Below are 17,144 nucleotides of genomic sequence, written 5' to 3'. Positions count from 1 at the left end.
AGAGGAGGGAGGTTTGGCCGAGTTCTGCCTCATCCTCATAAAGTATCAGCTGAAAGAAAAAACAACAATCCTGCTCACTGGATATGACTGCTCCACTATTTCAACAACATCAGAACATTCTTCAGTGGCATTAGAAAATATTTGGAGAGGGAGGGAGAAAGAAAGAAACCCAAGACATAAACACATGGAGCTGGGAGAGCTAACAGGCACAGGAGGACAACCTGCCAACAGGAGCTGCGGCCTCCAGGAATGTGCACGGACCCACCGCCTCTCTGTTGCCCTCAGTGCCAAGTATCATCAGCTGCCATTTTCTCTCTCTGTCTGCCTCACCTGCAAATTGCAGATGTTTGAAAGCTGAAACTGGTATTTTTGATCTGGAAACTGCTGATTACTGATATTTTGCACCAAAAATTGTTAAATTTATTTTGGACATCTTTTTAAATAAAAAATAAATGTCTTAAAGGGATAGTTTGACATGTTGGGAAACATTATTCTTGCTTAGGAGAGTGATACCACTGTCATGTTCGTATGCTTAATGCGAAGCTGCAGCCAACAGCCACTTCACTTAACTTAACATACAGAATGGAAATAGTTCATCTGGCTCTGTCTAAGGGCAACATATCCTTCTACCGATACTACCAGTACTTCTAAATCTCAGCAATAGAGCATTACATCTTGTTTGTTCATTTCATGCAAAACAGAAAAAATAAAGATGACAACTTGCCTTGTTATGGAGAGCTGTTTACCAGAGAACCAGTGGAAACTGGTCCTAGCCAAAAAGTCTGGTACATTACCCCCTGTAAAATATTAAATTGTCCCGGGTCCATGGGCTTTTGTGCGGATCAAACAAACAAGATAAAAACAGGTGAATCTGTGAGCCTTGGATGTATTTTATTACCTTTAGACAAAGATATTCCCATCTGTTATTCCCTGTGCTAGGCTATGCTAACCAGCTGTGTTAGCTCTAGCTTCATATACTGCACAGATGTGAGAGTGGTATCGCTCCTCTCATCTAACTCTGAGAAAGAAATCAACTAAGTACATTTCCCAAAATGTTGAGCTATTCAGTTAAAAACTGAAACACTGCAAGCATTTACTTTCTATAAAATTATATAGAGGTCACTGACATAGCATATTAATCAGTCGGAGTTAATTCAACTGACAAATAAATAGGCTGCAAATTAAATTCCTTATACATCGACAATATTCAAAAGACTCCTCTTAGCTCACCTAGACACCTGAAATAAGTATAAAAATAGAATAAACAATATATCATATGTGCAAATCAAAATTTAGTACTACCCTAGTCCCTTTTACTAAGTAATTACCATTTTTGGGGCAGAAGCTGTGATGGCAGTATGTTGTTGTTCCTGCCATGTTCACTTCACCCTGACGGCCCACCAGCTGCTCGCTCAGCAGTGAGCCGACAGCACAGACAGCAGCTTAGTTTACACAACCCCCAATTCCAATTTTTCCCTCCATCAAGTCTGTGTAATCTATTTCATGCATGTCACCCTGATCAGTATAATTTCCTTCATAAAACACTGCACCAGTAGACTTCTGGTCAAAGGTGATCACAGCTTTAGACCTTTATGGACTGATATGTTGTATAGTCCAGTTTGTCTCATGCTGCTACCTCACACAATATGGGGCACCCCATCATCCCCGTGTGTCAGCCTGCCCATTTTGAACCAGTGCTTTCCAATATGATTTTACACCAATGTCACTCGCATAAAATCTTGTGTTGCATTTATGACATTACTGCAGGATATTTAGAGGTGCAAGTCTGATGATGCTGCTATCAAAGCCAGGAGGCTGTGAATGCTGCCAAGCACTTGATTCATTAAGAGCTCCCTTAGTCCAGGAGTGAGAACAAAACAGTCAAAGGAGTGATTTATGTTAAGGTGTGTTTATCAGTGACATTGCTCCAGGAAAATAAAATTACAGTCTCTATGGAACTATTGCATGTGCCATTAGATTTAAAGTCAGGGGGGTTTAATTATTGAAAATGGACAAATAAATCAATGAAATTGTTTTGTATAATACAAGGAAGGGCATATATTTTGCCAACCCAGGAGGTAGATACACATCCCATTCAAACTGTTTGTTCTGATTGTTTTCTGAGTATTATAAATTCTGAGAGTTTCTGGCAAGATGTCACTCCTAGTAATGACTTTGAGTGAGTGGCAGATAAAGACTCTTTTCATTACACACTCTGGGGCACTGGAGCAGGCCTGTCATGGAGTTTCAAGTTAGAGCTGTGCCCCCGCTTGAATGAAAATACAGCATGGAAAGAATTTCCTGAAATGAAACTCAATCGCATTTGCCACTAAAAAGGCAGAATATGCACTGAGGGAACCATGAACAAAGTCTTGGGTTTGAGTGGCTCGCTAAAGTAGTTCTTGAAAATTATAGAATAGTTGCCTAACAATCAAAATTAGACAAGATAAAAACATCCAGCTCCATGAAAGGGAAAGTTCTGAGGGTGGAACAAAAGCAACGTTATATGTAATTCAAAATGCACTGAACACTGGTTTTCCTCTTTACGGTAATTCAGTTTCTTCCATCTGACACATAGAAATGTTCTGACTTTTGTTGTGGAGGAGCCTTTCTTTGGAGTAGAGGTGAGCTGGCAGCCAAGGACAACAGTGGTGTTTCTGAAGATGGTGTGGTGGTGGAGGCCATAATCCGTGGCTTTCCTGTGTTGACTGGTCTCACAGAGCCCAGCTGGTGTTGGGTTTCCATCCAAGCAGCTGGGCTTGGGTTTTTTGTCGTCCACTTCAGTCCTCTTTGAAAGGGGATAGTCAATTTGAGTCCCTCCATGAGGCCCTGAGGACCCTGCCACTGCAGCCACACTGAGGAGAGGCATCCCCGTCGCAGACGACTAAAAAGACAACAGGCCTGCAGAGAGCAGCTGGAAGACTCTGGGAGACATTGGCAACAGGTGAACACAGCACCAGTGTGAAGAGGAATATTTGGCAAGTAACTTGGAAGGTCTTGAACCAGTGTGGGAAGTCAGGATGTTGTCAGTATGGGTGAAATGTGTCTGACTCAAATGATGGGAAGAAATAAAAGACAAAAAAGCAAATGTTTTCAGTTCAAGAAGGTTTCTCAGACAGGGTAGGGCATGTGGAGCTTGTGAAGCAGCTCTCCTGCTGGGAGAGATGCAAGGTTAGGTGAAGCTTTTCACTAACCCCCACAGAGGAAGTGGACAACTTTAGGAAGGGCCTTGACAGTGTGTTGATTGGGCCTTTTCGTCAATCTGACTGATCTAGTGTTTGTCGATGTGGGAAGGCCTCAGGGTTGAAATGGTTTCCTTGTATTTTGCCTGGCCACACAGATGGTGGAAAATAGCTCTGTAGTGGGTTTTGCTTGGCCAGGCAGCTCTGTTTTATTTGGAGTCCTGTGCTAAAGGATGAGTAGCCCAGCTTGACTGGAGCAGGCCCAAGGCCTTTGGAGATCACACAGGCACTAAAATCCATATGTGAGATGTATAAACAGCAGTCAGTGTTTATTTACAGCATTTGATCCTTCAGCATGCGCCCCATGCTTGCTAGCTGCACACGCTGGAAAGAGGAGCTGAAGTCGCACATACCTAGGTTGTGTAAGGGCAATAAGCACAGAGAATAAACCACTAACTTAAGCAGATTTTACAAACTTCGGTGTACCTGCAATACAATTTTAATATCTTGGACAAAATATATATGTTTTGCTTCAGATTTGTAGATTATATCTACTAAGACATTTGAGAGGGCTCGTCCTGACTTCTGTTAGTGTTCATGTAGATTAAAGGAATAGTTCGACATTTTAGGAAATATACCTTGTTTGCTTTTTTGCTGAGCATTAGATTAGAAGATTGATACCACTCGTATACCTGTGAATCTAATATTAAGCTATCACCAGCAGCCAGTTAGCTTAGCTTAGCATATAGACTGGAAGCAGATCGCCTGGCTCTGTCCAGAGGTAACAAGAGCTACATAAGAGCTACAGCCAATGAAAAGACTAACTGTTGTTTTTACACTTGTTTATATACAGGTTTTCTTCTGGATTAAACAAATGGGATATAATGTGAATTAGCGAGCTTTAGAGGTGGTGAGAGGTAGATTTTGTCATCTTCAGACAGAGGCAAGCGAGTTGTTTCCAGTCTTTCTTGCCAAGCTAAGCCTTAAGCTAACCCCCTGCTGGTTGTAGGCCTATAGTTACTGGCCACTTGTGAAAGTTGCATCAATCTTCTCATCTAACTCTGGGCAAAACAGTAAATAAGTTTATTTTCCAAAATATCAGAATACTCTGTTTGGTGTTTAGTGGGTATCAAGAGCATTTTGACTTTTTCCTTTTGTTCAGTCCAAGTGGCAGAGTGTAATAATTTGTGCTATAGGGTTGGGGCTAGTTTAGGTTTAGAGGCTTCCATCACTCTCATTAAACTGAGACTGCTCAGACCCAGCAAAAAGCACAACAAATTCAACTGCTGTCAGTATAATTCTGAAGATGCAGGGTTATGCAGCACAGCACAGCAGGGTTTCGGGGTCACCGCCATATAACACAGATCTCATGCATATGCATGAGTTTCACTCTGCAAGGGCATAAAAGGCCACGAGGACATTTTGAGCACTAGCAAGTGTTTTGACCCTTTTCCTGTAACTTTTTCATGAAATGCATTTACAAGTTAGATAGTCTATACATGCATTATTTGGCAGTGCTGGTGGCTTATGTTCTGCGCATTATATTTCAGAGACATGCTCCCTCTGCTTTTGAACATCCAGTGTTCAAAGATTTCTTTTTTTTTTTGCATAATACAGCAGTGGTTTGAGGATGGATAAACATGGGGACATGAAATGGATAAGTCAGCAGAATTCTCATCCTTATTGTGACTAGACACCAAAATGAAATATTTCTATTGAAAACAGGGAAAACCTACAACCAGTCTCTTATGTCTCTGGAAAAATAGAGAATCTTTGAGCTGTATCTTGGAGGCATGATTATGGTGGTGCAGAGTGGATGGCTGAGGTGGTCGAAATAGGAGCCTGGAGGATTTTATGACTGCTCTGAGTCCAGGAAAGGCATGTCTGCTTCTGCTTCTTTCCTGGTTGTCGACCAAACTGTGATAATCTGAGAGGAGTGTGTCCACCACAAACAAAGGGCGAGCACATAACCTTACCACACAAGTAAGCCTCAAATTAATTCTGTGCTTGAGGCTATACTTATATAATATGCACCTGAACATTCACTGAAACAGCTTCCTTAACCGTAATAGGGCAAGTTAAGTCTAAGCTTGAAAAAGAAAAGTAGTTTGTGCTGTATTTTTAGATTTGCTCACGGTGTTAGATACAGACATAGTGTTCTGATTTCTAAACTCTCTAGATTTAAATTTTCATCTAAATGGATGTTTTCACATTCATTTAAAATGATACAGTGTATTGATGTTGGACTTTCCAGTGACATGAAGTGTACAATGGGTGTACCTCAAGGATCAATGTTGAGGACCCTCCAGTACTTAGTCCATATATTAATGATCTCCAACAACAGTGTCACAGGATAGAATTGCAAATGTATGCTGATGACACTACTATATATGCACACATGAAAAACAAGCTATATCAACCACTGCAACTGCTATGGAAAGGATTGCTCTGTGGCTTGATTAATATATTTGCTCTAATTGGATGCAGCTTTTCTTTTTGCATTATCCTGTTTGTTTGGTGCTGGTCTTTCATTGTGGATGACATATGAAAATGAAAATAAAATATGCAAAATAAAATAAATAAAACACACTTCTTGATGTTATTTATTGATTCATGTGTTCATCATGGCATACATAAAGTGACAATCACAAACACCACATACAATGATGAGAGACTGTGATCTTAGTAGGCAAAAAGCAAGAGTCTCAGGCAGAATACACAAAGCTTATCCCATAATTGCTTGCCTTTGATTTGTCCAGTGAGCTCTCACGTTTTCTATGTCATTAGATCATTTGAACTGAATTATGTGTCTTATCACAGTGTGTCTTGTAACAGTACGTGTGGAGGGATTAAACCATGGCACACATTCTTACTGCTGTGGCTGACTGTGCGGGCACCTTGAGTTACAGCCACTTCAAAGTCTGGTCTTAGTGGTCCATTAACCACTAGTAATTAAAGTGTCACTTTAAATGGCATTGAGTGCTTTGCTCTCCCTGGACTGTAAAAAAAAAAAATGTAAAAGAAAAAAAATGTTGCATAGAAAGCATGGTTTCCTGCAGTCCGCCCTCATTACCAGAATAAAGGCACAGACATTTTGGCAGTGCTGGTGCAATGATTCCATAGCAGAGCTTTCCATGTGGGCCCTATGTAACATGTTGGCTATAATTTCCTCTCTGTGTTTTGTCAGCTAGTAAATTTGTCATGAATTAATTGAAAGGTGCAAAACTGTGTCAGAGAAGTTGATTGCTGTTGAAATAACCTTCACTTTAAGTGCTCATTTCACATATTCTGGCCTCTTTATTTTCAAATGGCCTCATATAAAGTCCAGATGCTACCGGCATTCATACTGTAGATACTATGTAAGGACTCGAAGGCACAAATACTTTCCATACCACAAAAGCACAGAGCAAATCAAAATAGAAAAATCTCTGGGTCCATTTACACTTGGACTGAGAGAAGATTCAAATGTCTGTTACAGACTCAACAGCTGCCTAGAATCTGATGAGCAGCCAAACGAGAAGCGCTGTGCCCTCTTTGTATGTGGGGTTTGAGCATGCACAAGCATGCACACTTACTGCTTACAGTATACAAGAGATTTCAAAGTCTATTATGATGGCAGATTTTTTTTTAAACATCAACTAAAGTTCAAGTATTGCCCAACTGCATCCACGTTATGACACTGTATATCCAGTATTCAATACACTGTTATAAAGTTGAAATAAATTAATGCCATTGTATCGCCAGTGGCTTACTTTGAAGTTTTCACATAAATGACACATTCAGTTCAACAGTCGAGTGATTATGACTTTCTTTGGACAGACAAATATGAAACGGTCTTGGAAAATTAAATGAGGCTTTCAGGGTTTTAAAGGCATTTTGCCTTGCCAACCTCAATATAATAACTGTAAAACTATTACAACCTGAGAAGTGTTGCTATTGGCAGCTTGTCAGAGCAGGGGCAGTAAAACAGTGCCATTTGAGACAGGCTGCCATGTGCTTACATTTCATTTGTAAGTCCATGAATTTGAGAAGGACCGGTGCTATCTGTTTGTAGTCCAGCAACTATACCAATGAGACACATTTAAAAATGGTATAAATTTGATTTTTGATACGTCTTGATGTTTCACTGATGCCCAGAAGTTGTAACAAAAGCTTAATAGTTCACTCTTATTACTTTTCCAGCGGTGTAACATACAAAATATGGGGCCCACTTCCAGCACCCTCGCCACTGTCTGTACGCCATCACTTGGACGATTTTTGAGTGCATGGCTGTGTTTGAGAGAATGTGTTTCCTCATCTTCTTCATAAAAAACAGAATGTCAAGCTACAGACACACTTGGCAGTAAATCCCAGACACATATATGAGGCCTGCCAGATTGTTAAAGGAAATCCCACTGTGGACACCTCAGGTGGGAGAGAAGCTTTGGTCAGCTTGTGTGAAGGACATTTCTCAGCTGGATTCAACCCAGCACCAGATCACCCGTAGGCAAAGGCCAAGAAAACAAGGGCTGTGAAATGGTTAGAGTCACAGGAGGAGTCCAGAGTCAATCCTGCTTGTTTTATTTGGTTAGTGTTTCTCATTGAGCTATTTTACTACCTGGTATGATATATGAAGATCTCTAGTAGTGTATAAGTACAACAAATCACAAGGAAGGTAAGGGTCTCTGTTGGGGAATTATTTTTCACCTCACTCCTGCTGAGGTGAGGATAACTTACCTTCTCCTCAACTGGTTGCCTTCTGCAGGCAGCTGGGAAGTGTGCCAGAAACTCTAAAAATAAAGAAACGAGAAAAATTTAATCCCTATCACAAACATGCCATAGCCGGGGGGGAGATTAAAGGCTGCTTCCGAAAATGAACATTTCTGGTTCAGGACAATAATTCCATTTATTCCACAAGATATTTTTCTTTTTACATGTGAGACTCTTTCTTTGGTTGGGAATGAAAATTGATGCTTTTGTTTTTGCTCTATATCATTTTACGCAGTAGCTGTGCCACTGAGGAATTTCTTTTGCCAGAAATAATTTAAGGTGATATTTTGGGTCTGTATGAAAAGGCTTCTGTGTCCCAAGTTTTCATACCTCAGACTACGAAACTCAGAGTGGAGTGCTGATATCACTGAAGATTAGGCAAAGTTTAATCTTTCCTCTGGAAGATTACATGGGAAGCAGTGAACAGTACAATTTAAATTTACAACACATGCACATGCACACACACACACACACACACACACACACACACATGTTAAGCTGTAATGCTAAGTTTGATGTAACATCTATGTACCATAGATGTAATTCTAAAATATATCAATGATTAGAATTATTTTTTTTAAAAAGAGAGATTATTATGAAAAGTTAAAACTGTGAAAATAATAAAACCAAACACTGAGATTTATGAAAAATCGTTAAAAATCATTTAATTTTACAAAAATACAGTTGAACTGTTTTTTGATAGCTGGGTATTAAGCATATTTGAGAAACACACTAAGCCACCCTTTCTGGTGTGTGTTTGGAATAAGAGAGAGTTGTGTTGCATGTGAAGGAATGTCCCGGGTTTGCTGATGGGATGTCCCTTCACTGCCACTGAAGAGCAACACTCCCCTCTGCTGTCCACCAGCTCTACTCTGTCCAGCAGCTTTCGTCTGTTTTCATTAACTTACTTATTCATTAACTTATTTTGGCACATGATGGACATTAAAGCTGACACCTAAATAAAACAGTGTAGCAAGTGTTAAAATATTACCAGACATCTCCCTTATTGCAGGAACCCTATATTCCGAGGCTGTCACTAGGTGGCGTGAATGCATCATTACTAAGCAGGTGACACATTCTGTTGCTATGGTGATGACGCTGGTCACTGAAAACCGAAGCACGTCCCTTATACTTCTACATTTCATGTCATATAAGGTAGGTTAAACCTGTTTTACCACTTATGTTGTACTTTAAAAAAAAAAGTTACATTATCATTCTAATCATTAATGTTGATCACTGTTAGAAATAGATGCTTTTGAACATCCTTAGGCTAGAAATAATTTCGCCTGATTTCCCATGATGCATCGCTTTATTTTGTCTAGTAGCTCGGGGAGATGAGCAGATACTGACACAGCCACCCTCAGCCCTCACCCGACCAAGGCGACCCCCCGACAGCTTCCCCGACATGTCCCGCAAGGGAGAGCGCACTTAGCCGGTGGGGCTTGTCTGTTCAACGACAGTTTACAACCTTTTATCAGATATTCGACGGACGCCTATTTTTAGCTATAAGGTAAGCTCTCCGCAAGATAATGTGCGGCTGTAGCCTCGTTAGCTGTTCAGCGAAGCTAGCACAATTAAAGCCTCATACACACTTGCCCTGTTTGAAGGGACTGCTTCAGAAAAAAAATAAATAAATGCCGCAATTTGATATCATTTTGTTTATCTTTGCAGAAAATGTTCATTCCGGCTTTCACCCAAGCAGGTTGAGTTCAGTGACATTTTAAAAGCTTTGCCTGTTATTCCTGTTTATTCGTTAGAAAATTATTAAATCGTTGAATACTAGGTTGGCAGCTGCTAATATGTAACCCACACAAATGATGATAAATTTGGTGGATTCAATGTACGCCGAATTTATTAGAACATTTACACAATGCATAAAAGACCCTTGTTCATATTCTGCCAGGTACATTTCCTTTTGTGTTTTGCAGGCGATTGTTTGGGTGTCGGATTGTAAAGGGAGTTTGGTGTGACGTTTTCCCCATTCAACAGAGAATAGCACGTATCGGAGCTAGCTTGTTTGCGGTTCCTGAAACTGGACAGCTCCTCCCTGGACAGCAGCAGCAGGCTACATACCATTAGCTGCAAGGACACTCTTTGTGATGGCCGAAGGAAATGGCATCCTACAGTACATTAGGTCATTAAACAACAATGGGAAGCGAAATGTTTTGAAGTCGATCATAAGCACCGCTCGCCGGGCCCGGATTTATGAGCACCAACGTTTTGTTTGCTAATGATAAAGAAGGTCATGTCCTGAATGATCTCGCTGGTTGATGTTTGACAATAACGTTAGTGTGAAGTAATGAGCCTCTGGCAGCTCCTGCCAGGACCGGCAGCGGTTTAATGTGAGCTCTGGGTTTGGGGTGCTGTCCGCAATGCAGGTGCTGAAATTGAAAGTGCCGTAGAAAGTATCAAGCCTCCCCGCCGGCTAACACGTAGCTGTATATTCTGTTAAAACTGCAGCCAGTGTTTGTAATGGTTAAACTAATTTAGCTCTAGTTGTTTAATTGTTTGCTCATAATTATTATTATTATTATTGTTGACGTGGTAGGCGATTGGTGTTGCGTGGAGTAGCTTGATTATTCCAGATTGTGTTTTCTCCTGAAATACTAGCGACAAATTTAAAGAATATATGCCAAGAAAAGCCATAGTCCACACAGCCAAATCCGAGGATGAAGTATGGACATTTGTGCGCAAAGAAACTGAGACAGCTGAACAGTGAGTCCCAAGCTCTTGTAGTAGCTGAGGATGGTAGCTACTAGCTAATGCTTCATGCTGCTGCAGTTCATTGATTATTTATGTTCTCTGTTTGGGGAAATGCTGGTTTGTGTATTAGGAAAAGAAAGATATAGAAAGTAGAAGAACACCTCATGGTGGTTCGACATTAATCTGTCTTTTAAAGCCGACATAATTACTGATAGATTCGCCCTGTTCATTGTCTCTGAATAAATAGAGAAAAACTTTATTGTCTGTTTAAGTCCCTGACATTCTGTACTCACTTTGTACCACTGTCACCTCCATGCTTTGGTATGAGCCATGTTGTGGAGTTGGCTGAGGTGATGCCTTTGCAAATGGAAAGCTATTCTAGGAAAGGGATGGGATGAGTGATATGCTTGCAGTGCAGGGTTTACGGGAAGGACACCACATTACTCATCAATAATAGATTATCTCTTCATCCTTAATGATACATCACTGGCTCTATTTGTGATTACCAGATAGTGTTTTGGTTATAGCACGTCTTCCTTTTCCTATGTAAGCAATGAAAAAAAATAAACACACAGACAACTTCTTAAACTGAGGAGTGTGTCCGGCAAAGTGCCATTGGATATATTATTCATGCTAGTTAGCTGATGATGTAAGAGTGAGAAGCTGTGGGATGTTTTATTCAAGCACGCTCGTGTATGCAGGGAGAGGCTTTATCTGCACTCAGGAGGGGTGTTTCACAGGGATCAATGTGCTCTCAACTCTCAGCCCAGTACAGATGTCTGGCAGAGGGTGGAGATGTTGGGACTGAATGATTGCTTTTCTCTCTCTCTGGTCTGGCTCTGAAGACAAGGACATCCATGAAGGGAGGGAAGAGGAGGGTGGGGCAAGACAGGGAAGGAAAAAGCCTGCTCAAGACTGGCCACCTCCACGCCACACCCAGTGCCAGTGTGATGTCTATCAGTGTGTTCAGCTTCTATTTAATTATTTTTCTTTTTTAGTTTTTGTTGTTACGGAGCATGGTGTTGACGCGCATCATACGAGAGAAGCTGTGCTACAGGATATGTGCCTGGAACAAGTATCTCATATTTTAGACTTTTCTACTTTGATTCCAGTATAAGAATTGAAGTTATATATCTTCTGTGCTGAGGAGGAGTATTTCCACTGGATGTCCTAATAAAATTATAAAATAGAGCGTAGATTGGATTAGGTTATATTAGATTAGTGTTACCTTTCAGAAGTCTTTTTTTGAAGGCACTCACTGCTCACTCTCAGGCTCTAAATCAATAGCCTCATTTCAGCAATTGGTTGCTAATTACAGCAAACAAAACAGTGTCTCTACTTATGACCAGTTCTGTGCTACAGCTGTACTCTAGCAGTGACTCAAGCCTAAATAACAATGATAGCCTACACACGTATTCTGCATTTAAATAAATGTGGATCTTCACTTTTTCTTCAGCATTTTTACTTCTCTTTTTTTAAAACAACAAACAGGGTTACAAGTTTTACTGTTGCTTGGTTATTTAAAGTGTGGATGAATTTTCATGGCATTATTCAATGGTGACTAGTTTGATCTGTCTTCTAAAGCAAATTGTGTTGTGGCCCATTTGCAGTCAGAGCAAAGTTGGAGCACACCCCAAAACCTGTGCAAAAGGGTGAGAATTAATGGTCTGTTTGCCAGATGAGTTGACTTTTGTTTATGCCCCCCCCCCCCTCCTTTCTCTCTCCTCTCCTTGTTTTCTTTCATATCTGTCAAGAGGTTGCAAGGCTGGTGTGTGTCCGAACATTATCAGCCATGGCATCAGCAAATGTTACCCTGGAAAATCAGCTGCACAGCGCACAGAAAAACCTGCTGTTTCTCCAGCAGGATCATGCCAATACATTGAAGGGGCTACACGCTGAGATCCGCAGATTACAACAGCAGTGCACAGGTGAGCACAGCCACATTCTCCTCTTCATGCGGCTGTGGAAAATCAGCTCATTTAAGATCTTTGTAGAGGATATCTGAAAACAGTAGAGCAACCAAACAATAAATGTTATTAATAATCCTGGTATTCTTGAGTTCATAAGTGGGATAGATGCACAACCTTAATGGATATTTGGTACCAAAGTCAACAAGGTGCTGTGGTGCCACTGTTAAGCCATTTAGAGAGAATTTGATGACTTATGGGAAATGCACTCAAGCATTAGTGAGTACACAATGCACTGTAATGATGCAACATAGAAAAATGTGTATCGATCATACCACCAGTACTGGATACACTCTGCTCCAAAGGAAAGAGATGGTCGCTGAGTTCAAAGAAAAACAGGACACTATATCCTTTAGCCCTCATTTTGCGTATCCTTGGCTAACCTGTCACTAAAGCTAACGTGGAACTCTCACTAATCTTGTTAAACTAATGCTTCACCATATGGGTAGCACTGACATGTTTTCCCCAAACATGCTTTGTGGCTATTTAGAGTGTCTGAGGAGCATGTTGTTGTGATAGCTGCCCCGTTGGAACTGCATGTGACGCAGACATGTGAGTAACCCTCTCCTTTTTTCACAGATCTGACATATGAGCTCACTATGAGAAGCTCTGATCCCTCAGGTAAGCCTCCGTCACACAGTACACATCAGTTTTACTGGTGACATCCAATCTCTTGTGTCATCAATATTAACAAATTGCAGAATTTATTACTGTTAAGCTTCTTAACTGTGGGTCTGTTAGTGTGATCCCTTTGTTCGTGTTTTCGTCTACAATTACTGTGGTGTGACTTCAGTTAAAGTACTACTCTTATTCAACTTATATAATGATACTGTATAATTCATCAGTGCTGATTTAAAACCTATTGCACTGTGTTGTATTAGATTTACCACAAAATGCTTCAGTTATTTGTATAAAGTCTTTATTTTTCTTAGAGTACAGTTTTTATTTTTCACTCAAGTGTTTCAAATTGTAAAGTGCACAGCAGCAGACAAACTCTACAGTAGTCAATGCTATAAATCTGTGTTTCTGCAGAAACAGAGGTCTGTGTCATTGGACAGACCTGAGAGAAGAGGGCTCTGTCTGTTTCCTGGTAACAGAGTCCCACCCAGGAAGCATTGCATTGTGGGACTACCCACTGTTCATTAGTGCTCCCACTGCTCATTGCCAACTGCCCCTCCCCCCACGTTACCATGGCCATGACATGGAGTCACAAAACTGATGTGATTCAGGCCCGGCTCCACTGTCTTTATACTGGCTTGACGTACAGCACAGTACAGTCAGGGGGGCCACTAACAGGCAGCATGCAGTTTAATTTATTTTCAGGCTAACAATGACCTCACTGATGTGTGCAGCTAAACAGGAAGCATGTTGCATCTCACCAGGGTCACAGCATGTTATAAGCTTTCTAACATGGCTGGCCCAGATCGGGGCAATGTTGTCAGGGCTCTCAGTGAGAGGCACTATCATGTTAGTGTGGGACATCTCAGAGATTGCAGTGCAGGAAATGAGATTATCTGTCACATCACTAATGCACAGCCTGCAACCTGCTAAGTGCAGCAGGGCTCAGCTGCCCCAGCTGGGGTGAAAATTTACCAGCCCCTCTTCGAAATTATATTTACAGTGCAGAATTGTATTTTAATTCTGCACATATGCAGAAATGGCTGTATCGGCTATAACTGGGTGGGGCAGGGCAGTGCGGGGGCAGCAGTGATGAAGGTCAGAGGAGAGCACTGCCCTTGCTGTTTACAAAGCTGTAATGTGAGACTGAAGCTCTCTGCCTACTGCAGATGAGTCTCCATAGGATCATACCATCTCTGTCAGCTGAAAGACTGTCCATACTCAGTGTCTGCACTTAATGCACTAATGATTGGTCCAGTCTGGGGATACGTGAGTCTCTGAGTGTGTATTTCTTGGGTGCACTCATTTATGTGCACTTATGTTTGCTGTTTTAAGTGTGCATTTCTGTATACAAGTCAGAGCTGCTGATTTAACTGCCTTTTACTGTGTGTGCAGACAGCGGTGAAGTCCGTTGCAGGGAGCTGCAAAGGAGGTGTGAGGAGCTTGAGGCCCAGTTGAAGAAGAAGGAGGAGGAGAACACCGAGCTGCTCAGGGACCTGGAGCAGAAAAATGCCATGATCTCTGTCCTGGAAAACACCATCAAGGAGAGGGAGAAGAAGTATTTAGAGGAGCTTAAGATGAAGAGCCACAAGTTGGCTGTTTTGTCCGGAGAGCTTGAGCAGAGAGCGAGTACCATTGCTTACCTTACCTCACAACTTCACGCCACTAAGAAGAAGCTGTTGGCTGGCAGCTCCTCTGAAGCCAGCCCCAATGTCAGTCCAGTCACCTCATACAAGCCCATGCCTCCTCCAGCCAAGGACAGACAGCCTGAAACGCCACGTCGCCGCATGAAGAAGAGCCTCTCCCAGCCTCTTCACCCGGAGTTGACAGAGGTGTACCGACTCGGCCCAGATGGGAGGCGGGTGGTTTTGCGGGAGACGGTGGATGCCATGCCTGACCCCACACCTTTCCTGCAGGCTGGGAGAGAATCTCCTGAACCACAGGTAGTGCGTGAACGGCCTGCCGTCATCCCTCCCATTGCCTCTGAGCGCTCCCCTGTCCCTACCCTGGGTGCTACGGCCAGCCCTCGTCACAGCCCCGCTCGAGACCGTCAGTACAGGGCTCATGTGGGTGTGGCACACCGCATCCCACATGGCACCCCTCCCCTGGCCCCACCACAAGCAGAGCTGGAGACACTGGCAGTGGACCAGGTCAATGAGGAGAAGGTCGTGCGGAAGCGCTCAGGAGCCGACAGGACAGTTTAATACTGCAATGCTAACATGCACATAAGTACACACACATATCTGCTGTATACACACCACACTGCAAGAGCAGGAAGGAGCCTGACCCACTGTGTAACCTGCTTTTTACGCAACACTGCAATATAAAAAAAATGATAAAATTATCATTTTGTTTATGGTATTCCATAAAGACTTTTGTTTTTCCTAATATATAGTAGAAAGGACTACTATAAAGCATGCCAAATGTTTCTTAATTACAGCCCATTGAAATCTTGTATTACACACGTTGATTTTTTGCTTAGACTTTCACTCATTCTGTCTTATGTGGTGGATACAACAAACTCTCAGCCAAATATCTGCATCAGTGCCTGCTCGACCGGTTCAACCATACACAAGCTGTGTAGTGTAGTCATGCCTGATAGTTAAACTCTACATATCTCTGTCCGCTCCGTCTTCTCAGCAACAGCCTGGGCATATCAACCAACTATATAACAAGATGTCTGCCGCTGCATAGGATAGAAATTAAATTATTAAACTTCATACTACCCAAATGTCTTTCATCTTCTTGTGCTATCAGTATAATAACGTTACTGTAGGTGCGATCTGCATAATGTGCAATTGAAATTTGCTGGTTGTCAAGGTGAAAGAGCTGTAATTTCACCTTACTTCTGTTGACTGGCGAAAACAGCAGTGGTGTACATGTTTGGATGCAGTAGGAAATGATGGTGAGCGGGGCGTATATTTGTGTGTGTGTGTGTGTGTGTGTGTGTGTGTGTTTCAGAGAAAGATAATGAAGGCCATTGAGAGGATTAAGTTTTGGCTTAAACAATATCTACTGACGTTATTTGTGATACAAGGGCATTTTTGAAAACACTGCTGTAATAGGATTTTGTGATATTATTAACTGTACTTTATAAAGGCTGTACATTTGTAATGAATTCTTTTTTAATTTATTGTTTAATAGAGAACACAAAAGCACCTCAGATATTTACAGTAGCTACTGCACTACCAACAAGAAGGTAATTATAATCACTTAAAATTCTGCTTTTCACATTAACACCACTTGTTTTTGAAGTATATCAATCAATACAATAAAGCAATGTTTTTTTGGGGGGGTTTTGTTACCTGGTTTCTGTATAAACTGATGGGTGAAGGTTTTCAGGAAAAGACAACATCAAGTGTCTTAGAAGGGTTTTTGGCAATTATAAGCCTCCTGAACAACTTCAGTGTTTCTTGGCTTATCTTAGCTTTTCTGTGGAAATCTACTGAAGGAAACAACAACTTTCTTCCAAAAGATATTCTCTAATGTAATGCTTCAGTGATGGTTGTGAGAGCACCAGAGCCTAACATGTCTGTTCAAAATCACCCATAGGTGGAGATCAGGGGATTGTAAAGGCTATAGCATATGATTCATATGATTTTCATATTCATTAAATCATTCAGTGCCTCCTCTGTGAAAGATGCTGCAATTAGTTACTGATACCAGGGTGTGATAAGAACAGTAATGACATTATATGTGAAAGCGAAGTCCTGCTGACCACTGAGCTGCTCCACTGGATGTGGTGGAGGTGAAGTGTTTCGCTAAAGTGCACTTCAGAACTGCTTATCAAAAAAGGGAATCGTGACCATTCAGTATCATATTAATAAGATTACAGTGTCTCTCAGCAACAGCAACCTCACATCCAACTCAGTCTGAAGAGTCTACTGAAAATGGCACGTGCATCTCGATGGAAAAACGTTGTGCC

At 41.5% G+C, this 17,144-nt stretch overlaps 1 protein-coding gene across 2 annotated transcripts; it reads left to right on the top strand.

Moving 5' to 3' along the window:
- Positions 1-9,026: 9,026 nt before the first annotated feature.
- On the top strand, positions 9,027-16,512 carry ccdc92 (coiled-coil domain containing 92). 2 transcript variants are annotated; one of them, XM_071482285.1, is made up of 5 exons: positions 9,027-9,086; positions 9,254-9,441; positions 12,389-12,562; positions 13,181-13,222; positions 14,615-16,512. In XM_071482285.1, exons 3-5 carry the CDS (start codon positions 12,427-12,429, stop codon positions 15,421-15,423), a joined length of 987 nt encoding a protein of 328 aa, XP_071338386.1. In that variant the 5' UTR covers positions 9,027-9,086; positions 9,254-9,441; positions 12,389-12,426; the 3' UTR covers positions 15,424-16,512. The 2 variants fall into 2 exon arrangements, with proteins under 2 accessions (XP_071338386.1, XP_071338385.1); XM_071482284.1 differs by lacking the exons at positions 9,027-9,086; positions 9,254-9,441 and adding an exon at positions 11,573-11,594 and having other exon boundaries at positions 14,615-15,565.
- The last annotated feature ends 632 nt before the right edge of the window (positions 16,513-17,144 follow it).

This window comes from Trachinotus anak, unplaced genomic scaffold, assembly GCF_046630095.1.
Source record: "Trachinotus anak isolate AG129_WGS33_773 ecotype Australia unplaced genomic scaffold, CSIRO_AGI_Tana_v1 ptg000008l, whole genome shotgun sequence".
NCBI classification, from domain to species: Eukaryota; Metazoa; Chordata; class Actinopteri; order Carangiformes; family Carangidae; genus Trachinotus; species Trachinotus anak.
The sequence above is the reverse complement of the archived record's forward strand: the minus strand, read 5'-3'. Positions and strand labels throughout refer to the sequence as shown.

What these genes read in the sequence shown, in the direction of transcription:
- ccdc92 (XM_071482284.1), top strand. An exon ending in ATTACAACAGCAGTGCACAG is followed by an intron (nt 12,563 to 13,180) that starts GTGAGCACAGCC and finishes CTTTTTTCACAG; the next exon opens with ATCTGACATATGAGCTCACT. An exon ending in GAGAAGCTCTGATCCCTCAG is followed by an intron (nt 13,223 to 14,614) that starts GTAAGCCTCCGT and finishes CTGTGTGTGCAG; the next exon opens with ACAGCGGTGAAGTCCGTTGC.